The sequence below is a fragment of the Dreissena polymorpha genome, chromosome 2, assembly GCF_020536995.1.
Source record: "Dreissena polymorpha isolate Duluth1 chromosome 2, UMN_Dpol_1.0, whole genome shotgun sequence".
NCBI lineage: Eukaryota > Metazoa > Mollusca > Bivalvia > Myida > Dreissenidae > Dreissena > Dreissena polymorpha.
The window spans coordinates 82,197,727-82,224,590 of NC_068356.1; the positions used below are offsets into that span (position 1 = coordinate 82,197,727).

Below are 26,864 nucleotides of genomic sequence, written 5' to 3' on the forward strand. Positions count from 1 at the left end.
CGACCCTTGATAAAGAATAGGTACGAAAGGGCCATAGGTTACTAACGTTGAAATGATTTGAATTAAGCCAACCTTCAATAGATTAAAATAAAATAGTAATAAACTATGTAACAGCTGATACAGCTATTAAAAATAAACTTAATTTTAGATAGTCCCTATCCGTATTTCGAAAATACAGTTAGGCAATTAGGTATGTATGCATGGTTAATTGATGTTTCTTAGACGCATTAAGAATAGAACCAGTCAGCATGCTATTTAGTATAAGCTCATCTTTGTAATAGTAAGCTTAAAAAAATATTTATTGATATGTATTTTTCAAATATTTAATATTTATTTTTCAGTGTACAAGCACTATAACAAGGAAGTCAATATATTAACCGTTTTAGTCCCCGTATAATCAGATGTATACCCAATACACTAATATTATTCTAAATGCCCAAGCCCTTATTCACCAGACAGCCAATTTGTACAGTTAAGAATGAAGAACATACTTAGACAGCCCCCCCCCCCCCCCCCCCCCCCCGAAAAACAAAAACGTCAGTTGGAATATATGAATGTTGAATATGTAATTAATAAAATGTTTTAAATGGAGAATGACGCAAGTATATGTGCCTCGTGTAAATATGTACGGAAATGTGCGTTTAGTGCATAAGAATTTTGTAGTGGTGTTCAACTTATTTTTAGATAATGCTTGATTTGTGTGAACACCACAACAAATCAAGTCTGAGTCTGACAGAGCGGTAGTTGACAACAGAATACATTTACATTCTCTGTGGCTTTTACTTAATTTCAATAAACCTTTAGCTTAAAAAATAAGCTTAAGAGGTTCGCAAAACATAAGTCACTTTTTTAAAAAGAGGGACATGGGCGGTTGAAATAACAACAAGCAAATTCGTTGAATTGACATCCCCCGCCAATATGCTTCTGGACACAAAAGTGTTATATTAGACACTCAAAAAAGCATTTTTTCATGATACAAAGGGCCATTACTCCTTTATTATCCAATGGTGTACAATGCCATTTGGCGTGCATCATCCATATATATACTCATACCAAGTTTAAATGAAATCTGCCAAAGCACTTCCAAGATATGGCTCCGGACACAAAAAAAGCATATTTCCAAAATACAAAGGGCCATAACTCTGTTATTAACAGATGGTGTACAATGCCATTACGCGTGCATCATCCTTTTATCCATATATATACTCATACCAAGTTTCATTGAAATCTGCTAAAGCACTTCCAAGATATGGCTCCAGACCCAAAAGTGCCAGACAGACGGACGGAAAGACGGACAGACGGAAGGACGGACAACGACAAAACAATATCCCTCCGCCTATGGCGGGGGATAATAAAAGGCCAACGTTTGAATGTACGATTATCAGATTACTCACGACCTCCAATGGACATTGATATTTATTTCATTTTTCGAATGCGATTTTATTTATCGCGCCCTTGCCCACAATCTACTTAGGGTACTACAAGTTTTCATTTTCAAACCAACACATGCACAAGTTAAAAGAGGGACACAGTTTACCGACACAGGCTTCCTATTCTTTTTAGTTTCTAACACTATAGTCTGCTTGATCAGGTTCCTTAAACAATAATAGTTCACTCAATATTTGCCTGTTAATACGCAGCCTTGTTTACTTACAATTGAAATTCATGAAAAGTCATGCACAATATTTTTTATTTCCAAATATATATGATTAGGAGCGTTTTAAGGGAAAACATGTTTTCCATGGTTTTCCTGTGTATTAGAATAGGCTTATCTTGGAACTAGTCTCTTCTATACGTGAATCCACTGGAGACAGAAAATTCAATCCTTTATCAGCCTGTATAAACAACACAACATTTTCCCTAGAACCTACACCCGTTGAAGATCCCATCAACAGTTGCAGAGAATGTACTTGTTTACCAGAAAAATAATAATCTCAGAAATCATAACTCTGATGTAAATCATTGAAACGGGCGGCCCTGACAGTGTGCAAACTGCTCTTGATTTACAGGCTTCACACAAAGCTTTATTGAATCCCATCCAGTCAATGTTGAGAAATACAGAAGTCCAGACCAGAAAGTGTAACTGAAGGATTGACAAAGCGGCCACTGTATGATGTCTACATTGTTTTGTAGGGAGCATTATTATTACTTATAACAATAAAGCAAACAAGAGATGTGTTCGTCAGAAACACAATGCCGCCTATTGGGCCGCTTTGAAATAAAATTTATATTTATCATTTGGCAGGTATAGAAATCATCTTCCTTTAAAGCTTATTACTTCCCTTGGATTTTGTCCAATCCAACTGGGGGGTGGTCTGTAGACAGTAAAAAATGACCAAGTCAGACATCACTGACAACCAAGGCCTGTGGTTTATCAAAGAGATTATAGCCAGAGTTCATAATGTATCTATGGACATAAGTCCACAAGTATGTAATAAACCCAACCATTCACAAATTAGTACAGGAAAGAAATGATAATTATATCATTAAAAAAAAAACTTTGACAAATCAATCATTTGAGTTATAAATAAGCAAAATAAAAAATCTGTACAGTAACTGTGAAAAGAACTTAAATTCTTGGTAAGGAAATATATAATCTGAGATTTATAATTATATAAATTACTTCCCTTGAAAATAATTGTCTCTAACAAATGTCTGTTTTAGTAGCAAATAATTAAAATCCACTACCGTGACTGTAGATTCACCACTCAAAATGTGCAGCTCCATGAGATACACATGCATCAAGTTGCTATGTTCAATATTGAATAATTATCTCCCTTTAAAGCTTATTACTTCCCTTGAATTTGTATTTTTGACCTTAGACCTTGAAGGATGACCTTGACCTTTTACCACGATGTACGATGTGTTTGTCAGAAACACAATGCCGCCTACTGCGCCGCTTTGATTTATTTCACAAAACTATATAATTTGGCAGGTGAGATAATTATATCCATTTAAAGCTTATTACTTCCCTTGGATTTGTTTTTTCGACCCCATGACCTAGTTTTTGACCTGGCATGACCCATATTCGAACTTGACGTAGATATTGTCTAGATACAACTTCTGACCAAGTTTCGTAAAGATCGGATGAAAACTATTTGAATTCGAGAGCAGACTCGAAAAGTGTGACAGACTGACAGATGGACAGTGCGAAAACTATATACCCCCTTTTCTTCGAAAGGGGACATAAAAATATAAACTAAATATTTATTCACAGGCATTTATATTAAGTGATTCATAGTAAACAATTTGATATCCAAAACTTTAACAAGTTTCAGCAAAATAACAATATGACCACATAAATTTGGGTTATAAAATATTTATGCATTCATGTGTTTACAATTTATGTTCTACCTTTTTTCTGTTCAATAGTTTCAAACAAAACAACTAGGTACTATAAAGCTATACCGACTAGAAACTGATTATAATAAAAAAATGCATGTATTTACAAGTATTAGTCTTTAGAAAAGCCATGTCACGTCTTCAATTTTCAAAACCATCAATCTAAAAGTTTTAATCTTGATCTCAGTATATTTGAAAAAAAATCCGAACCATGGTACAAACAATGCTGATCTATAAGATGCAGCAATGTTAATTTCAATTTATTAATTGATATGTATGTGATTTTGAAAAGATTATAAATTAGCTACCTTAATTCCACAGATTTGTGTGTTTTCTCCAAAAATCTAGCCCATTTCAACGTGTTTTTGTTCAGTTAACAATATTACAATGTCAAACACATAACTTAGAAATCTAAAGTGTAAAAGAGGTCAAAATGTATGGCAAGTAAAGTAAACTAAAAATCAATATACAAACATCACAGATAGATTAAATGATACAGTAATACTAGTATTGTTCAGACACATACCTAAATAAATACACATATGAGAGTATGACTAATATTTGATTCATAATAACATAATTAAAGAAAATTATCAATTAACACATAATAAACACGACCTAAATTGTGTACAGAATTACAGAAAATTATTGTCTCATATTTTATTGTTTTACAAAAAACACATGTATCAATTGAATAAATTTATGTATACTGGTATACACAATACAAAATTTAAAACATATAAACAACAAAAACTGGATTTTGTTTATTTGATAATAAATTTGATGAATCAAAAAATATTTGTTTTACAAGCTGAAACACAAAAATATATAATTTCATAAATTAAGAATATGTGTGATAAAAAAATACTAGTTCTTAAGCAAAACAGGTAACACATGAAGCAAAAATCTCTATTAACACAAATATAGCTAACACATGAAGCAAAAATCTCTATTAACACAAATATAGCTAACACATGAAGCAAAAATCTCTATTAACACAAATATAGCTAACACATGAAGCAAAAATCTCTATTAACACAAATATAGCTAACACATGAAGCAAAAATCTCTATTAACACAAATATAGCTAACAAAATGTCAAAAAACTTAAAAAACAAATGACATGGATTTTAACTCACAGTTGCTGGAATATATAATATGAGAAAAGACATGAAATTTTAACATTTTGAATGTCATGTGTTAGCACCATAAGAATTTCAGAAGTCCAAGCAGCCATGAACGAAAGTTGATGACAATCTTGTTCAATATTGCCCTATTCTCATCCTCTAACTAATTCAACTCGATCAGACTGCAGCCCTATGGATAGAAATGTGGAGATGAATTTCAGACACACAATGAAAATATCCAGGCAATAATCTGTATGCATATGAAACGAAATATATACCCTATATACCCCCTAAACTTTGTTTGTGGTAGTATAACAAGAGATGTGATTGTCAGGCATATAATGCCCCCTAATGCGCCGCTTTAAAGCCATATATTTGACCTTGAAGGATGAACATGACCTTGACCTTTCAACACTCAAAATGTGCAGCTCCATGAGATACACATGCATGCCAAATATCAAGTTGCTATCTTTATAATGCAAAAGTTATGAGCAAGGTTAAAGTTTTGGGATAGAATGACAGACAGAATGACAGACAGACAGGCAAAAAACAATATACCTCCGATCATTCAATCTGGGGGCATAAAAACTACAACAAGAGGGCCATGGGCCCTAAGGCGCTCACCTGAGACCCAAAGGAACTAAACTATTCTGGGAAGGTGGAGTTCAAAATAATAAAAGTACTTCATGAAACATAAATATCATCATAAGGTTTACAAGAAGAAACCATGCTCTTCAGAGCACCCTGGAGCCATTTTTAAAGTAAATAAAAAAATGTTCCCGGCATGTTTAATTAAGATTGAACTAAAATGTGACTAAAATAAAGAGTTCACAATGTTTCACTAAAGCAATAAGAAGAAATCTGTAACCCACCTCAGGGCCTTGCTTTTAAACAAACTGGAACTATTTTCAGACTCACCTTGTAATGATATTTCCAATTAAAAAAACAATCAACCCTATTTAAAACACAAATCTTTGATAATCACACCAAAACTACCGACAGCATCCATAAACTGTGTGCAACAATTTGTGTTCCACTCTTATCAGTCTGAAGGTCTTTGATGTGAGTTCCCAGCTTGGGCCTATTTCTAGAGACTAAGGGCTTTTAAGCTGCAAGCCTGTTACATCAAATTAACAATTCAGGCACAGTCAATAGGGAATTAATTAGTTGCTGATAAGCAGGTGGATGAATGGGATCGATGGAGAAATAAGAGAGCATTCCTGACAAGCCATGCATTCATGATTGGAGGTCAAACAGAATTTAAGTTATATACAGTTGTTTCTCACCTAAGTAATTTTCTGTGAAATCAATATTACTACTTGAAATTGTGAGAATATTTAATAAAGGGTTTCCAGATGGCAAAAATGTTTGTTGCACTTCATTCCCAACCAATTATAAACATAATAATCCTCTTCAGAAAGGAACAAAAATAAATTAAAACATTTTTGCAATTTAACAGTATATCTTATCGGCAGAATTAATATTCAGATGACTGCATGGAGATCATGAATATCATAATATGCATGAATTTCATTCAACATGTACATCAGTAATGTCATAGTACAGTGTAAACAAGGTTACACTATAAAGACATTTAAAGCCATGTTTTTCAACAGACCGCAACCATAAAGGCACTCGGCCTAGATATCATAACAAGATATCCATAACACCAATGTTTTGACCAAGTTTCATGATGATTGGACAAAAAATGTTACTTCTAAAGTGTTCACAAGCTTTTCTGACTATACAAATATAAGGAAAGAGACCCCCCCCCTGGCGGCCATGTTTTTTTACCGATCTGAACCATTTTTGAACTCAATCGTTGTATCAAGGAAACAAATGTTCTGACCAAATTTCATATAGATTGGGCAAAAAAATGTGTCTTATAGACTGTTCACATGTTTTCACTATATACATATAGAGAAAACTTCCCCACCCCCTGGCGGCCATGTTTTTCAAATGTTCACGACTATTTTCAAACTCATCCGAGATATGCACATAACCAATATTTTGACCTAATTTCATGATGATTAGGCAAAAAATGTGACTACTAGAGTGTTCACAAGCTTTTTTACTTGATAAATATAAGGAAAAAGACCCCCCCCCTAGCGGCCATGTTTTTTACCGATTTGAGTTATTTTCAAACTCAACCGTCGTATCTAGAAAACAAAAGTTCTGACCAAATTTCATGAAGATTGGACCAAAAATGTGTCTTATAGACTGTTCACGTGTTTTCACTATATACATATTGACAAAACTGCCCTGCCCTCTGGCGGTCATGTTTATTCACCGATCTGGACCATTTTCGAACTAATCCGAGATATCCATGAAACCAATGTTTGACCAAGTTTCATGATGATTGGGCAAAAATTGTGACTTCTAGAGTATTCACAAGGTTTCTCTATAGCAATATAGGGAATAATGCACCGCCCCCTGGCGGCCATGTTTTTCAACGGACCGGAACCATTTTTAAACGCAACCAACATATCATTAAAACCAATATTTTGACAAAGCTACATGTAGATTGGGCATCAAATTTGACTTCTACAGTGTTCACAAGGTTTTTTGTTTTTTTTTACCTAGTGACCTAGTTTTTGACCCAGCATGACCCAGTTTCGAACTCAGTCGAGGTATCAATGGGACAAATTTTCTGACCAAGTTTCATGAAGATCGGACAAGAAATATGGCCTCTAGAGTGTTCACAAGGCAAATGTTGATGACGGACGGACGACGCAATACGGACAAAAGGCGATCACAAAAGCTCACCATGAGCACGTTGTGCTCAGGTGAGCTAAAAACTATAATTTCTTTAAAATGCTTTCTGATGCATACAGTTTCTTACATTATTTGTCAGGGCTAAACTGAAGAAAGATTATCAAATTTACACACTTTCAATATTGTTTAGTAAACTAATATACTTGACATTCAACAAATCAAAAAGCAGATCTTTGACTTGCAATCTCATATTCTTATGAAAGACCGTTGTAGGAAGAAACTGCTAAAACTCAGGTTTATAATGCTCCCCTGTACATTCTGAGATTGGGTAGCAGAAATTGCTACAAGTTCACATTTATAAAACTTACACAAAAATGACATAATGAGCCCAGGATTCCCTTAAAATGTACCTGCCCAGGGCTTACAGTTTGACTAAATTTTCATGAAAGGAATTGCAAAGAAAGTTTATTTAACAATAGCATTAGTGGTATTCAAAAGATAACTAGCACCACTGTATGAATATTGTACACATGAGATTTATAGGTAAAGACCAAAAGAGATTAGGACAAATGTCAGAAAAAATAAAGTTGTCAAAAGGTATGTTTATCACCTTTTTTATTGAACCCAATGCATGGACCTTTTCACAGCTTCTTTCCATCTTGCAAATCTCTGGTCCCTTTCCTCTGCCCCTATTTGACTAGTGAAAGTTTCTGTCTCAACCTTGGATAAGATTTTACAATTTCATAATTATGCAAAATTTAAACAGTACAAACATGCCATGGAGAAAATCAACTCTTGGTTGATCATTTAAAACACACTTTACAGGACCTAGTTTATTTAAGTGCAATACCATAATTGACAAGTTAGCCAATGTAAGACTTAATCAATCCTTATTATGTGTAGAACTGGGAGTAGCTCAACAGGTTTTTCTCAAACAGGTAGCAAAGGGAAGGTGGAGACGGTGTCCACTTTGTAACAGGGAGGTCACGTGTTAATTCTCCACTAGAATATTGCTTGAGAAGCCTATTGCTTTAAAAGTGCAATGATATAAGCTATAATAAATATGGTTACTCTAACAAAGTATGTAAGAAACTTCTATCATTGTAATACCATAAGAACTTGACAAAGTAGAGATGAGTAGCACCCAAATTCCACATGGTGTGTAATATAAAGTAAGTTGTAATAATTATGTGACAGAAAAGTAGAACAAGGGTAATTTACATGGTAAAATAGAATAAGAAACATTGAACAAGCACAACTTCATGAATTTTGTATGTTGAGACATATATTATATTTTTGTGAGATAAATGTGTTCAAATGACAGGCAGACATATCTGGTAAATTCAGTAAAAACTCTCTATTTTAGGAGAAGGGGGTGTAAAATAATGGAAATCTGAAAAGCTATTTACAAACATATGACAGCAAACCAATACTTTATTTGACTTCAGTGTAGGGAATAACAGGAAATACCCCAAGAAATGATCTTGACTGAGGACGATTTTTCACCCTGCTAAGAAAACTGGGCTATGCACAAGAGTGAAGTGTAGTTAATGATTAGCCTTTGCAGTGTGCACAGGCTTATCAGAGACAACAATTTCCATTTAATGGAAGTTTTTGCTAAAGGGAAGTAACTTATAAATGAAAATCCAGTGTTTGCGGAAAGTGTTGTCCCTTATTAGCCTGTGCGAACCGCACAAGCTAATCTGGGACGACACTTTATGCCCATGAATTAAGCTCAGTTTTCCCGAAGCACGGCTTATATTCATACCTGAGTCCCATCGGCCTCTAAGTCCCAGACCCCCAGGGCATGGCCAGCAGCCATGGCAGCCCCCAGGGCAGTGGTCTCTGGCATAGCAGGCCGCACTGAACACATGAGGTGATTGAAATAGATACAAAAACAACAACCAATGTTGCATTTCTAGATTTACAGCTAACAGTTTGTTATAACAAAGAAAAAATAGTCTTTATGACTAACGTGAGGAATTTGATATTGTTCACTTCCCTTTTTATCTTTTTGTATGATTATGTTCCAAATTGACCTACCTATGGCATACATATATCCCAGTTAAAGTAGTTCTTTGTGCAAGGGCCTGGTCATGAGCAAATGATTTCATCACACGCTGCCTTTATAAAACGATTTAAACAAGGTTATTTTTCTCCAGATACTGATCAACTGCAGGAGCAAGTTAACAAAGCATAATTGTTTGCTATCCTGCAAGTTCAAATGATTAATATAGCCCTCGAATACTTACAAAAAGACTCTTTTTACTTAAAAAAACTTCCAAGTTTTTCCCGCTTACCCACGTCGATGCCCATGAGATCAGCCTGTAGCTGCATCAGAAGTTGATTGGCAGTCATACCTCCGTCCACCTGTATGGAGCGCAGTGGGATACCGCTGTCCTGGGCCATAGCCTCTAGGAGCTATCATAGACGTTGAGGTAAACATAAGTGAAGCTTTTGCAATACAACTAATGAACATATGGAATATTTCTACGACATATTTTGATACTGTGAAATTTCTTACTAGAAATGTGCCCATAGGTTGCCACCACATTCAGCTTTTGTCAGAAGACTCCACTAACTAAAAAAATACAATAACCAAAATATGTAGGTTCACATACTGGTAAGCATATTTGTGAAGTTTCATCCCTCTAGAATATTTGTTGAGTTATGCGTGATAGTAGTATACAAAGTGACTTCTTTGCTAAAAACAATTGTGCATAAAACATCCTAACCCATGCAGGCAACAAGTTCAAGTTAAACAGTAATTTTTGCTAAACAATGGACCATAAATCCAGTTATGTTGAAAATAACCACACCAAGAAATGGAGATGCGTAAGTTTCTTTGTTGCTCCACATGTTTACAATGTTTCATCTCTATATCATCCATGCTATTGGATGTTATGATGTTAAACGTACAAAGAGAAAAACTTTCATGGACAGAAGTTTCAGATTGTTGGTCCGAAACTGTAGAATGACCTACCATCAAGCATCCGGACTTCCGCCTCAATAGACATTTTCAAAAGGAATTTGAAAACATTTCTCTTCAGAGACTTTTACAACCTATTTTAATTTAAATACCTGTGATTTTAAAAATAATCGAGACTCAGTTGTACGGGCTTATTTTTCCAACTACCAGGACTCGGAGGACCAGGAAATTAAAGAATTGTGCTGGCTTTTTTGCTCTACGAGGTTATTTATTGTACAAAAAAATGGTAAAAAAAAAAGGGCTTCTTTGCTCAATGATTGAATGACATCATCCAGCTGTCTTTAAGTCATGTGTACAACGCTTTTGATACAATCAAACTATAATAATATTGTATACACAAACATTTCATGCATGGCAACGAATAAACCTGAAGCCAATGAATCTTATAATCTAAAGTCTTAATGCATAAGGGAAACACTGAATTTAAAAGCCTGAAATAAGACAAAACCCTCCTCATTACCAGGCCTAAAGCAGGTTAGATCCAAAATTGTGAGGTTCTCTCTGAGAATGCAGGGATAAATGCATGTGTATAAAAAAGTCGTCCCTGATTAGTCTGTGCATTCCTCACAGGCTAATCAGCTTTCCACCTGAACAAGACAGACTGTCTCACCTCCCTAGTCTGGAAGCAGACGGCCTCCAAGGCTGCCCTTGCAATGTGCTCCTTGGTTGTAAACTGGGACAACCCACATATGATCCTGTAACATACAGACACATCAAAGGTCAAACATAGAAGGTGTAGAGACAACCTTGAAAGATTTTTAAACCAAGCACAACTCATGTAAAAAGTAATACACCTTCAATAAAAAAATATGATATTGTTAAAAGTGTTCTTTTCACCAAAATAAAAAATTAATATGTTAAATCTGATAAGTTTCACATGTTTCATAAGTTTTCTTCTTCTTCTTTGTAAGGTTACAAAATTTATTTTATGCTTTTATACCCCTTCCTATAAACAAGGTGCATACTGCAGTATGGCTAGCATGATGCTGTTGCAACAAAATGCATTATGTTGCTCATTTGACTGGTATTCAGTATAAGCCTGTTAAGAAGAAGTATGTGTCAACAAGTTAAAATTAATTTCGTTGTTGTATTTAAGTAGAAAAAAGATTGGCAGTTTAAGATATCAATATGCTATGATTTTTTTGTATCAAGCAACCAAATAACATATAACATGCACATTCACAACCCCAAGTGCAAATTTAATACTTAAAAGGAGGTGCGGAGGTGACCATAAATATAAGGCTATTTTAAATGCATATTTATAGGGGGTTTCATTTATAGGGGGTTTCATACAGTATTTACTATTTATAAAGCTACTGCCTACCCTCGGGCATCACTTTGCCAATAAGGACAGAACAGGCCAGAGAAGGCTGGTACAAAATAACACCCATAGGTGCTATCCACCTTCCGAGCAAGGGTTTCTGAAATTTGACAATGGAACAAGCTACAAAGAAGTGTGTTTTTTTTTATATTTCTAACATTCCTGCATAATAAAATAGGTTGGCTGTTTGTTTGAATTGTTTTACATTGCTTCGCGTCATCTGAGCAGGAGCATATTCATGAGTGTAAATCATATACAACAAGAGATGTGTTTGTCAGAAACACAATGTCTCCCATTGCGCCGCATAGAAGCAATAAATTTGACCTTTGACCTTGAAGGATGACCTTGATCTTGACCTCTCACCACTCAAAATGTGCAGTTCTTTGAGATACACATGCATGCCAAACATCAAGTTGCCATCTTCAATATTCAAAAAGTTATGACCAAACTTTAACAAAGGTTAAAGTTTTAGGGAAAAAAACTATGATTTTTGACCTTTGACCTTGAAGGATGACCTTCACCTTGACTTTCCACCACTCAAAATGGGCAGCTCCATGAGATACACGTGCATGCCAAATATCAAGTTGCTATCTTCAATATTAAAAAAGTTATCAAACTTTAATCAAAGTTAAAGTTTTGGGACACACACATTGACAGACAGACAGGCCAAAAACAATATACCCCCGATCTTTCAATCCAAGGGCATAAAAACCATTTGACCAATATGGTGTTGAATATATATGAGTCTTGCTCTGTGAAAAGGGGGTTTAATGCCTGTGCGTAAATTGTTGTCCCAGATCAGCCTGTGCTGTCCGCACAGGCTAATCAGGGACAACACTTCCGCTTTTATGATATTTTTTGCTTTAAAAAAGTCTCTTCTTAGCAAATATCAAGATAAGGGGGAAAGTTTTGTCCCTGATTAGCCTGTGCGGACTGCACAGACTAATCTGGGAAGTAATTGTACACACATGCATTAAACCCCCTTTTTACAATGCTCATATGTAATCATAGACTAGATGTGTCACATACTCTGATGCCTCCTCAACACATTTGGACACAGGCAAATCTACTGTGCACATTACAATTGAGAAAAAGACACAGCGCAATTAATTCAGCTTTAAACCATCAATGTCCAAATTTCTTTCTTTCATCCACACATTAAGGTCATTCATCTGAGAAAGTTTATGCAAGCATTCACCAAGTACTTGTAGTTAGGAGAGTAGAAAACACCAAACTTTGGGAATCTATATTTAGTGGTAGTAAAACAGACAAAGAACCATAATAAAACTCATCCCAGCCTAAATTCCCATTTTTCCTGATCATCTACTTCAAAAGGTCATTAAACTGTGAGCGTTTGAGCGAGATCCAAATTGTAATTAAAGGTGACTTAAAAAGACAAGATTTAGGACTAGGAAATGAACAAGGCCATAAATCAGTTAAAACCCATCACAGCAAATATCTTTTCTTCATCATCACCTAAACTTTACTGTAATACAACTGTTCAATTCTCTATGATCCCCACTCCAAGGGGCAAATAAGAGAAGAAATATGAGTAATTATATTGATAATTGATCTCAAAGAGACATAGTAGAAATTGTTAATAGAAATCATTCCATTCAATACATTTGAATTATAACTGAAAAATGTATCTCACCAATTTCGGGGGCAGTTGATATTATACCCAGATTATCTCTCAGCCATTTAACGCACGCTCCTCCAATGGCAATAGCTCCCTGAAACAGCATTACAGTTGTAACTTGAAAATAGTCTCAATACATGTTTTGAAATTTACATGGCATGAGATAGAGCGATAGTAAAAACTCCATAACATTTACTGCATCTTTAAAGAAAGCTTAATCTCATGGAGTTGAAGCCTACAATAGTCAATATAGTGCTATAGCCTAAAAGGGCTGGCCAGATTTTTTGCAAGTCAGTGTGAATACTCTGTTGATGGCCATTTCAAATAAGTGTGGATATACCAGGCCAAAAATCTCAACAAGTCACCTCAAGAGCATAGACTGCGGGTTTGCCTGGTCCCAGCTGGTAACCCACTGTTGTCAGCAACCCGTTCTTTGACTGGACTGGCTGCAACAGGTACAAATCAGTCCAAGTTTTACAGATAATAACCACTAAGTTGCAATACCAAAATTAAAACAGTTGATAAAAAATCTAGTTTCAATACTCAACAGATATTAAGAGCCAAAAGCAAACTTACAAATATAGTTTCAATAATGGCTAAGAAAAGTAAAAATCAACCCAAGTCAGTCTTGACTCACTTGTTTATTAAGACTATATTATAATTCGGGCTAATTGCTTTGAACAATTTACATGACACTTTCTATGTTATAGAAATTAATGATTGTGAAAATAGTTATCAACAAACTGACATGTTAATCATTATTTCATTAGGAAGATATATGAGCCTTGCTCGGGAATAGGCGGTTTAATGCATGTGCGTAAATGTCGTCCCAGATTAGCCTGTGAAACCCACACAGGCTTATCAGGGACAACACTTTTCACGTAAATAAGATTTACGTTAAGCACAGTTTTCCTCAAAATGAACAAGATATGTGTTTGTAAGAAACACTATGTCCCCTTCCTCGCCGCTTTGAAGCTATATATTTGACCTTTGACCTTGAAGGATGACCTTGACCTTTCACCACTCAAAATGTGAAGCTCCATGAGATACACATGCATGCCAAATATCAAGTTGCTTTCTTCAATATTGCAAAAGTATTCAATAAATGTGCAATTTTGACCCATATATTTGACCTTTGACCTTGAAGGATGACCTTGACCTTCCACCACTGAAAATGTGCACCTTCATGAGATACACATGCATGCCAAATTTCATGTTGCTATCTTGAATATTGCAAAAGTTATTGCAAATGTTAAAGTTGGGGCAAACGAACAAACACACAAACCAACAGACAGGGCAAAAACAATATGTCCCCCACTATAGTGGTGGAGGACATAAAAAACAATAAAAGCGGACAGTTTCGCCCCTGATTTGCTTGTGTGGACTGCACAGGCTTATCTGGGACAACACTCAATGAACGTGCATCAAACCTTTTTACACAGATTGAGGCTTATATTTAATTTTTATTAACTTCTTGTTTATCTGCTTTAAATTTCAGGGGTTTTTGTTTTGTTTTTATAACATCCTACTCATGACAATGCCTGCCAACAGTGTTGATACAGAAGAACTTTCTACGCAAGATCGGGGTGAATGTAGAACAATAATGTAATGTAAACGTTCAAGGAAACTATCATATTTCAGTATCCAGTCTAGTGATCACAGTCTTGATGCTGGATTAACCCTTAACCACGTAGATACATATTTTTATGCATTTGTTGTCCCTAAGAAAGTTAATTTTAATTATAGACCTTTCTTACTAGATTTAAGTTTTAAACTTAAAGGCTTCATTTCCAACCCTTAGATACTGATAATCAGCTAACAGCATACAACCTGAACAGACTTCATGTTACTCACAGGCTGTTCTGGTTTAATGCTGTTTGCACATACTATAAGCCATTTTCACTTGGCTTCTGAGTGGGAAAAGGTTAACTGTGAACATGCTGCAAATGCGTCACTGGCATTCATCTTGTTCGTTATCTTACCTTCTCACCTGAGTTCATAAGCAGAAAACAGCCAGTTCCATACCTAAAAACATTTAAATATAAGTATATGATGTCGTTCTAATGTTACATTTTATCATAGCGTGTTAGCATATATTAATTCAAATGCATTTCAATAGGTCCAATGAAAATCAATAAAAACTATGACCAAGTTTTAAGATAAAATCATAAATTTATCAAACTTCAAATGCTTACAACTGCTAACAAAATAAAACAATTAGATTTCTTGTTACATTTATTCAAATTATGTTTTGAGAAATCACAAATTAAAGGATTTTATTAATACATTTTGGCAATTGATTGTACATAGACACACATTGAACATTTAAGAAATGCATTACAACAAAAACAAGAAATATCTTTTAAAAAGATATACGGCGTTGATTGTGGTCGATGTTTATGAACGATCAGAAGTTATCTCTATGAGATAAAAAGTAGCGGATGCCTTTTTTCTGCGCAGTTCTTAGCTACATCATAAGCAAATCAATTACGGGGTGTTGCGCCAGATTTCGTGGCTTATTTTGCTTTATGTGATATTATTACTCAGATATCTATATTTAAAGAATAGAAAAACACAAGAAACATGAAAATAAACGATTGCATATAGGTCAGCCGGCAATACTCGAATCTTATTTAATTGCATAATTATAGTATAGTGAATTATTGTGCTCATGCTTAATAAACTGGTCTAAATGGATAAATATTTCTAATTATTTTTATCAAAATTGGTCCTTATCATGCAAATGTTAAAACCATATTAAAAATCGATGATTGACATACCACAATAATATCGCCGAATATCTTTATTTAGTATCTTTCTGATCAAAACAGACTTCAAGTGCACAAAGTTTACGAGACGGCGTTTATATAAAGATTTCTGCAACTGACCGCAAACTGACCTTGATACCTTGCGGATTGGAATGCAATGCATTACAGTCAGTACGTTATTGTCAGTAAGACCGGTGTAACACAATGATCGCAACCCCTTCTGCGAACTCCGGTGATGAACTGTATATAAACTCTGACTTTCACAAATGGCCGGGAGTTGACCCGAAACCTCGCGGGTTGAAATGCAATGCAAGTAAGTACTAAATATGACAACATAGCTACTAGTATAAACGCTTTTGCGCTGGTAATTCTCTGAAAATAAATGGTAACGCACAAACTGTATTTATGTCGAAAATTGATTGTAAAACTGTTCTATCTATTGAGCCTTTTCATTAGAGATAAAATTGTTTCATGCAGTAAAACAGTGTTACAAAGACGCGGATATGTTTCCAATGTTATGGTGTTATACTCAAATCAGCCAATGGAATAAATGAAGTGTATTCATTCGTACCTAGCCGCGGGAAATTTTATTTGAGTATTATTGGACACTTACAAAGGTCAAGTCAGGGTGAAAAGCTGGCTTATTCAGCTAACGCCGAAAAAGACAAATCAAGCTTCTTCATTTATAAAACTGAATATTTTAGTCATGTTCTGGGAAAAAAGGGTTAAATGCATGTGCATAGTGTCGTCCCAGATTAGCCTGTGCAGTCCACACAGGCTAATCACTGACGACACTTTACGCCTTAATTGGATTTTTGCTAAGAAGAGACTTCATTTAAACGAAAATTGTCATAAAAGCCGAAAGTGTTGTCCCTGATTAGCCTGTGCGGACTGCACAGGCTTATCTTGGACGACACTTTACGCACATACATTATGACCAGTTTTCTCAGAACACGACTCATTTGTAAACAAATTACGTGTTCTTGGCTTGGCCTGGCTTAAAACACAGCTGTCCAACCAAGGCCGCCTGCTGGTCACCAAGTATCTGCAGTCATTGATGCTAACAGGTATTACTCCATTCGAGGCAAAACTCCATTACCACAATAACTTATGTTAATTAACCACAGAATATACAATCTACTGAACAAACACTTGTATACACAGTTCATTGATTAAATTTTCTTTCTTCAGCTGTTTTCTAATAAATTCTGAAATTCATTTATTTTACACTTCAACTACACCTGTTTTTAGGTTAAGTTAACATTGAGCAGTGAAGGATATATTTAATTATTGTAAAAATTTGGCACATAATATAATTGTTATAACAAGAAACATTGCAACGCAATGAAACAATGCCATGAAACAAAGTCTTTAACATTTGAATCATAAATCTACTTCGATTGAAACACATTTTTCTTGTTTTACGATCAGCAATCTTAACCTTTACCTAACTGGCCTCAAATGGAATTGGGCCGTCCTCTGTGAAAAACGGGTTTAATGCATGCGTGTAAAGTGTCATCTCAGATAAGCCTGTGCAGGGATGACACTTTCCGCTTTTATGATATTTTTCGTATCAAGTCTCTTCCAAGGAAAGTGTTGTCCCTGATTATCTGGGACAACACTCAACACACATGTATTAAACCCCCTTTTCACAGAGCATGCGCATCAATTTTATGCTTTGTATGTATGTAAGCTACTAACACACACAATTTAAATGGAAAACCTCCATCGAAAGTGACGTTATTGAGCATCGTTTAAAACAATAGTGACCATGTCACCATGACCTTGAACTTATTACTGCATGTAACCATGTGCTTTTGTTCAATACTAATATAAACACATCCTTTATTGACAGGCATTGAATGGTCGGTCAGTGTACCTACTCCAGATATTGGCAAGCCCTTGAGAGGTCCCTCTGTCAGTGTGCCATAGACTTCCGCAGAACTTCGTATCTCAGGCAACATCGTCTTCTCTACTCCGAAGAACCTTAACAGTAACTTTATCTTAAAGAGGCCATTTTACAGGTATTGATGTTTTATGGCCTTAAATATTAGCTTCGCTTTGTGAAAAGAGAATAGAATGCATTTGCTTAAAGTGTTGTCCCTGATTAGCCTGTGCAGTCTACCTAGGCTAATTAAGGACAACACTTTCACAGAGCGAGGCTCATATGTTTTATCCTATAATCAGGCATATATTGTTGTAATAAACTTCCATTGAGTTAATTTACCTTTATTTCAGAATTGCCGGGATACAGCTGTCACAAAAAAAAGTCATATTGTTTATTTCATGATATAATTTGATGTTTTTCATTTTCTATTTTTTCTTTTTGATTCAAACAGAACATTTTGAGGAAATAATGATATAAATAGAAAACCAGGTACCGGGTAAGTGTTGCACGCAGGCAAGTTTATTGGCTCAGCACAAAAACATGAGCCACATGTTAAAGATAGTTTTCTAAGCCTCACTAAATCAGCTGATCTGTATTTAACACTAACTTTGTTTTCTTTTAAGTGTTCATACTAAATGGTTTGAAACTCACCCTGCTAATACAAAATTAATTATTTCAAGTAAATCTGTTATAATTTGCTTCAATTGCTTCAATTTGCTTCAACCTCATATAAATAACCAAGTATTATATTAGGCCAAAATGCATAATTACAATAAATGCACAGTCTAACCTGATGCGAAAATCAAACATTCAAATACTGTAATTACTCTAAGTTTTCAGACACTCCAAGTATTCGGACATCCTCTTTTTTAGCCAAAATAATTTTTTTTCGTGACTTTATATTTTCAGACATACTGGTTTTCATCCCTTATTTACGACTCCAACTATTTGGACAGAATATTTTACAGCTCTATTTTACCAGATTTCTGCCCTGTTTTCGCTTATCTCAAACCCTTGGATAATGGAGTTTTAGAACCAGAGTCAGGTCATAAAACCTGGAATATGAATGCCCTGAGGATAATGGACCATTGCAATTGCATTATTGGATAGATTACCATGTATACTGGTAAAAAAACAATGGTTTCATCCAACAGCATTTGAAATGAAATATTGTATTCAGGAAGCAGTATGGTTGTTTTTTAAAACACTTTTATACCATTTCAAATATGAGATTGCAAATAAGTGAAGTTGTAATTTTGTTAAAGTAGAGAAAGAAGAGTACAACACAATAAAACTATTGCACATGCATTTTTGGTTAAACTTATATGTCTCTAAATTTTCCGACACTCGTATTTTTGTAAATATTTTTTGTATCTAAATTTTTGGACACGAAAAAAATAAATAAGTGTCCAAAAACTTAGAGTTATTACAGTAGATCAGCATTGTTGGTCACATGTCTATGAAATCACCAAGTCTGTTGTGCGATTAACCCTTTCCCTCTCAGAAGCACAATGAAAATGGCAGTCTGTTCAGGTTTTATGCTGTGTGCTGCTTATCAGCATCTAAGGGTGAGAAATAAAGCTTTTGCAACTTGAATCTAGTAGGAAAGGTGTTTAATTTAAACTGTTTTTGTAAGGGACTTCAAATGCTTGAGAGTGCCTATCCGAGTAGTAAAGGGTTAATAATCTGATCGTGGTGACCAATTTTGATATGATAAATTCATCAAACTGGGAGGAAAAAATCTTGTGGTTGTTTGAATGAAGATTATGTTCATGAGATGTCTGTGTGCAAAGTAGGTTTGCTAGGCTAAATATGATATTTCATATACATGAACCTGCAAGCTAAATAAACAGATGTAAATGTAAATTACTTTAAAAAAAAGATTATCAGTTTTTTAAATGTTGTTTTTGGTTTCTATGACTGAGGACGATACTATCAGCTGAACAACCAGCGAACATGTAATCACCTGCCTTAGGCAGATAATTGCCAAAAGTGGTCACTGTGACCACTTCATTGGTAGCCTCCTATAATTTAGACTGCTGTTAGGCTAACCAAGACAGTTATCAACAGAGCTTTCATAACTCAAATTTTGGACTAATTTTGTCATAACTTTTTTTCAATATTTTCAGAATTGCAGTCATGAAGAATCAAAACATCCAAAAAAGAGCTTAAACTCCTGTGACACATGACTAGGTTGACTCTTTACCAATAAGTAAAAAAAGTGAAAATGGCCATATGCAACAAGCATTAAATCAATAGTAACTTGCAGTCTAGTTTTATGCTATTTGCTGCTCATCAGTATCTAAGGTTTGGAAATGAAGCCTTTATGACTTGAATTTTGTATAAAAAATGTCTTTATTTTAATTTCATTTTTTAAGGGATAACAAAAGTGTCAAAATGCGTACCTCAGTGGTAAAAAGGGTTAAGTTTAGTATTTATGTAGTTGCACAGCTGGTCGTCTCACTGCAGCTGATGAAAAGGGAATTTAATACATGTGAATAAAATGTGTTGTCCCAGATTAGCCTGTGCAGGCTAATCAGGGACGACACTTTCTGCCTAAAATGGATTTTTACTAAGAAGAGACTTTTCCACGAATAGTATCAACAAAGTGGAAATTGTTGTCCCTGATGCAGACTGCACAGGCTAATGTGAGAGGAGTCGTTGCATACATGCATTTAACCCCCGTTTTCTCAAAGCTTGATGCACGTACTTGCACAGCTGATCATCCCACTGCAGTGTCTCAATGTTCATCAGCATGGTGCGACTGGCGTTGGTGACATCTGTGATATGACAACCCCCATTCCTGCCTCCTGTCAAGTTCTTTTTTGCAAAGACAAAATTATTATCATCTTACACATGCAACTAGGATTTGTAAAACAATCATGAATACAAATAAATTTTAACTTGAAAAAATCATTAACATAATCAACGGAACGACTTCTCTGATTTGCAATAAAAAAACATTTTGTTTTACCTGATGCAAATTTGTTATACCTTCTATGTCTATTGGGTGTTATTTCTAACTTCAAACTGCCAGGTAGCAATATTTTACGTATTTCTAAATTAAAAAACAAACAAGCTGCAATTACGGTTTTTCAACAATAACAACAAGTTAACACAGTTCATAAAATTTCTCTGACATAATGTCAGATGATCATGAAATTAAATCAAACAATCCTATAAGTTTATTACCCATAGTAACCAGCTGTCCACTGTCCCAAACAAGCACCTGCCTTCCTGTGCTGCCTTGGAAACTGCCGGTACGTTGTCTAGCAACCAGCGAAGCTTCACAGCACTGAAGTATGTGGCAATAGGCAGTCCGCATAGACTCTGAATGGGACACATAAATCCAACAGATAGATTTTATTGAAGAACAAATATATACATTTATTATAGAAGAAATATACACAAACCAAACCAACCAAATGTTGTGTTAAAAGTTTACATGCAGATGAAAATGAATGACGGGTTAACCATTTTTGATTGATTTTTTTTTTGTTTGACAGCATTTTAATATAATGAAAAATGTCCAATCATCTATATTTTCACACCAATAATGTCTGCCTATTCCAATCTTGTTATTGTTCTTTTTATTTTAGACATTCATGTGTTTGTTTTAAACAAGAAACTGAAGGATAAGAATATCTGCATACGAAAATCCCACAAAAAACACATCAGCTTAACACATATATATGATGGTCTTAAGAGAATTACATAGTAGCATACCCGAAGCCCATCCTTTGTTTTACATTCTGTTTTCTCTATCAGCTGATTCACAGTGGAGGCCGTCCTAGCATCCAACCACACTGGAAAAGACTTTGATTTACAGTAAAGCAGCAATAACTAACTAAAATTATGAGAGGCAAACTTGACGGCCGGTGAGGCATTTTGGGAGATTGATATGAGCAATAATACTTGTACAGAATAAACGTTACCGTCTGAACAAACTAATGGGGACACACCCATTGCAAACAGGGGCTTAATTCCATAAATTTGCAAATGCAATAAGCGGTGCTCTGTGAAAAAAAAAGTTGAATGCATTCGGGTAAAGTGTCGTCCCAGATTAGCCTGTGCAGTCCGCACAGTTTAATGCATTCACATAAAGTGTCGTCCCAGATTAGCCTGTGCAGTCCGCACAGTTTCTTGAAATGAAAAATATCATAAAAGCGGAAACTGTCGTCCCTGATTAGCCTGTGCGAACTGCAGTTGCTAATCTGGGACGACACTGTACCCACATGCATTAAACCCCCTTTTCACAGAGCACGGCACCAAATCATGAAGATAGGCATTATTTTTATTTACTGTGCGTATAAATAACGCAGGAAAAAAGTTTACATGGCAAAAACATGTGAAAGTAATATCCCTTGAAAATAACAAATATTCAAATAATATTAGCAAAAGCACTGATATTATTATTAATTTTAAAGCAAATCAACAGGCATTTGAATGAACAGTTATTGCAAAGTTGTATCATTTTTGCAAATAGTTGTGTTAATTTAAAAGGTGCATAAAGGCTTCTTTTATTAACCATTTTAGATAATTTATCAGTAAAATATTTAAATTCTTATAAAATATTCACTGATATTAAAATATAACAAACACATTTTTGTTCTGGGGACAAAGAATTTCAGAGAAAATACTAACATATCCTGTTCTAATGCCATATGCCCGGACCTGAATTTCAGAAATGTATTGTATTCGAACGCAAAAATTATAAATATATATAAATGTAAATATAAATGTTATGTACACATGTATACAATAATTGCCCCTGCTTAAGGCTTAACCAGTGAGACTAAAATTAAGATTAGACATGAGTGTTTTGTTTACTACTGTAAACGTTTTTGGTATATCGTTTTTCCAATCAACTTACCAATGGCATTGTACAAAGGCTCGCCTGTTACCTTGTCCCATACAACTGTTGTCTCTCGCTGATTGGTGATACCAATACCTAAACATTCAAAAATAAACACCTTATTAACACATTTATGAGCATAAAATGTTTCTCCTATCTCATTCTCTAAAATTTATTCAAGACACTTAAATGAGAATAAAATTGCCTAACATACACAAATATGTGTGTGTGTTCAAATGGCTACAAAGATGATTTTTTTGTTTATAAAAGCAAACTGTTGTTTTATCACTTGTGAATACATGCCAAATACTCAGAGGAATATAATTTGAGTGCAAAAAGGTCATTAAAAATCAAAACGCTCAGCATTTTCAGCCGTGACCATTTGGATTTAAAAGAAATCACATACCGTAGTTTTGACTAAAATTGGGACATTCAGTGTTATTTTTAATACATACTTTTTGAGATTTGAATGGGGCAGAATTTCAGCCAGAAATTTCACGAAAAACACTGCTTAATTTGAGAAACAAAAACTAAAAAACAATTGGCAACAGTTTTTTAACAAATCAGAAAAGAAAGTTAATTTATTACTGAGATAAATGATAATCTCCAAGATTGTATGACTCAATTGAAATTCATTACAAAAAAAACAAACATACACTTTATCTTGTCAGGACTGATGTTCAACTGCTGCAGTTTGGTCAGAGCTTCTTTCATGCATGTTTTCACAGACTGCAATATCTCCATGGGGTCTTCTTCACACCATCTAAAACATTGCATTGAATTTATAGCTTTTTTTTCATTTATAAGGCCATACAAAACTTTGAAGTTTCCCCTTCAAATCTAATCCTAACAAGCCTTTTTCATTCCCCTTCTTCAACAAATTATTCCCCAAATACCAATAATAAGGATTTTCAGCTCAAAATTTAATAGGTTAAAGGGCCCATTCCAAAGCAGTAAAAAATGCCCTGATTCAGCAATGTGCCATCATGAAGTCATTCTTTTGTTTTTCTGTTGACTATAATGCACTCAGGCTCTGGTTTCCCTCACTTCCCCTTTTTAGTGGTGTCAACGTTTTTTATCCAGCCAAAAACACAAATAATGTAATTCTATTCATGTGTTAAATATGAAATAATGAAGCATATGTTTGACTGCCATTCTGACCATATAAGTCACATTAAGAAGGGACAACTTTGTTTGAGCTGGAAAAAATAATGATTGTGGTAATTGTGGAACTTACCCTTCATTGGGATATTTCTGTTCTATTTCCTGTTGATGGAAAGTTACTAATCTTGCATCTTTGGTGGAAAATATCTGTAAACAAACCACCGATTGTTATAGAGGAGTAGTTTACTCTGAATATGGGTTATTTCAGAAAGCTTATTATGTTATCATTGAACAATACCATATATAATTACTGTGGTATGGACTATGGACTTCTTAAGGAAAATTCTGAATGGAAACAACTATGGATCTTTGATAGATATTACATGTATATAGAATAAGCAACAACATTTTTTTAATAATGATTCATACCCTTTGACTGCAACTGCATTATTTACATGCTAACAAAACAGTTGTCAAACTTTTAATTCATTAAACTATTTTGGTCAACTTAACACGCAATTGCTTACTAAAGCCGTTTATGTTTACTAGGTAGCAAGTATTTTCTGGAAAGCAGTTTTTTTCTGGCAGTTTTTAAATATTCAAATATTGTAACCACTTTTCAAATTATGTCATGAACTTCAAAATCACTGATGCATAATTAAGTAAAATTCTATTGCTATATAAAATAAATGAATCAAATATTATCATAAAAATATATGTTTACATTAAATGCATGTAACTATCATCTGGCCAATTAACATTGCGTGTGCATGTAAAATGAAAACCCAATCCAAGAGCCATGTAGACAGTCATACAGTAACCTTTTATAAGCAGCATTAATGTTTAAGATCTTGTATTATATAAGCTTCTGCTAATTACCAAATTTACACCTCCCATTTAGGGCCTCTTAGTTTTATCAGGGTGCAGAATCAACGGGTTTCCTGAATGTTACACACAGGCTGGACAGAATGTAAACATACTGTTAAGAACTTTATTTTTGCAAATATCTAAAGTTATTGATATACATTAATTTTGCAACAAGAGATGTGTTTGTCAGAAACACAATGCTCCCTTCTGCGACGCTTTGAAGCCATATTTGACCTTTGACCTTATAGGATGACCTTGACCTTTCACCACTCAAAATGTGCAGCTCCATATGATACACATGCATGCCAAATATCAAGTTGCTATCTTCATTATTGAAAAAGTTATGACCAATGTTAAAGTTTTCAGATGGACAGACTGACAAACAGACTGACAGATAGAGAAAAACTGTATGCCACCCTTCGGGGGCATAAAAATCTTTAGTGCATAAAAGACAGTTTGTCTTGCAGTTTGTGCTGATATCTTAAGGTATAAGAATAAATCCTTGAATACGTCTGAACATATAAATGAAACCTTGTCTTGTCCCATTTTCTAACAATTATTTTGCCAGATGTATTAACTTTGCGAGTAGACTAAATGCTTACAATTTGCAAACACTCGTTTCCTTGACAAACATCCACTGAGTAATAAATAATAAATATGTTGTTGGTATCTAAAACGTTTTATGCATCGTTCGTTATCACATGCATTCCAGAAATCCCTTCTCAATGTATGATCTCCATCGTTAATTCGATAGTTATTTGCCATTTTTGCAGAGAGTCACAATTTATTTTCTGAATTGTCCGCCATCTTGTTAAAATGATGTAAGAGACAGGTGCGCATATCAATGTAAAGTTGTATAATATGTCTGTCTTATACACAATTTGTATTTTATTTAATTAGTAAATGAATCAGTTCTTGTTTTAATTATCTCAACAACTTTTTTATTAATTAAATTACCCATATAAATAAACATTTTGATATTACTGTATCATGCATGAAATTTCCACGAGGTTAACATCAAGGTTTTTATCTCGGAGGTAACTGTAAACGATTTAAACATGGACAAGTACACATTACGAATCGATAAATGTGCTAGGTATAAGCCAGTGAAATTATCAATTGATATTGAAAACGGGGTTATTCACGCATGACTAATACACAAATCTTCGCTTCTTGGGGCCATTCTCTGATACTAGAAGGCTTAGAAGTTTGGTCAAGGGGCAATAAAGATGTTATCAATAAGTGGCGGTGTGGCACAGCGCCACGCAAAAAGGGCCTGGGAAAACACTAGTATGCCTTGAAAACAATTCTTCTCCAGAGGATCATTGAACTTTCATACTTTATACAACTGATAAGTTATAACGATTGTTAAGGATAAATAAAACATGAAGTTATAACAATTGTTGCAGATAAATAAAACATGATCATGAAATAAGACTTGATGGATATTAGTATTCATGCAAGTAAGGAAACTTGTTCTTACAGTATTTTATTATCATACAAGTTTATTATCATTAAAGCAGTCTATCTATCACAAAATGTTAACATATCCGAAATGAAACTGACCGAAATCAGTATTACTTTATATGTATACGTTTATTTTTAAATCAAAGAAATTAGTAGATGATTATTGAGTTGTACCAAAAATCTGGAACTACTTGTGCCCTGGTCAACAGCACCAACCAAATCGCCGTAATCTGTCATTGTTTTATTTCAGCAATCAGTTCTTATCAGTATTTGTTGTTGTTGTTGTTGTTATCTTTACCCTTGCAGGTTACAATGTACTAACTTATTAAGGTTTAACGTCTACTCTAAAAAAATCATCTTGATTTACAGGAAGAAATGTTTTTAGTTGATGACACTCTGTTTTTTATTCTTTTGCAACCTGTGTGATGGAAAGCATGAGTGTTCACCAAAAAACTCAAAAATGGACAAAAAAGTGTTCCATTTTAAAAGTGGTATATCTCTTTGTTGCAGGTTTAAGAGTAAGGTGAGCTAACAACATGGTAGAGTGTCAGCCTGATTTGGAAGGTCCCAGGTTCAATACCCATTTTGGTCCGGGATTTTTCTGGCTGGGTTACATCTATTCCAAACACCGTCAGTTTGGTGTAAGAGAAACAATTTGTATTAATGTGATTTTTCAAACGCTCATAGAGACAGACAGAACAGAAAAACAGACAGACAGACATACAGACAGACAGATGGACAGACAGCCAAAAAACAGACAGCAGACAGACAGATACAGACAC

The 26,864-nt window shown here is 34.6% G+C and overlaps 1 protein-coding gene across 1 annotated transcript; it reads right to left on the minus strand.

Annotated features, from left to right (window-relative positions):
* Positions 1–1,668: 1,668 nt before the first annotated feature.
* On the minus strand, positions 1,669–26,389 carry LOC127867813 (glycerol kinase-like). Its single transcript, XM_052409282.1, has 18 exons — positions 26,257–26,389; positions 23,882–23,955; positions 23,301–23,407; positions 22,663–22,740; positions 21,516–21,595; positions 20,982–21,119; positions 20,500–20,609; positions 17,785–17,887; positions 16,879–16,946; positions 15,116–15,158; positions 13,499–13,579; positions 13,149–13,227; positions 11,498–11,594; positions 10,784–10,868; positions 9,485–9,605; positions 8,953–9,047; positions 7,795–7,904; positions 1,669–4,659 (listed from the first exon to the last, which is right to left on the minus strand). Exons 1-17 carry the CDS (start codon positions 26,317–26,319, stop codon positions 7,800–7,802), a joined length of 1,527 nt encoding a protein of 508 aa, XP_052265242.1. The 5' UTR covers positions 26,320–26,389; the 3' UTR covers positions 1,669–4,659; positions 7,795–7,799.
* Between the last annotated feature and the right edge of the window lie 475 nt (positions 26,390–26,864).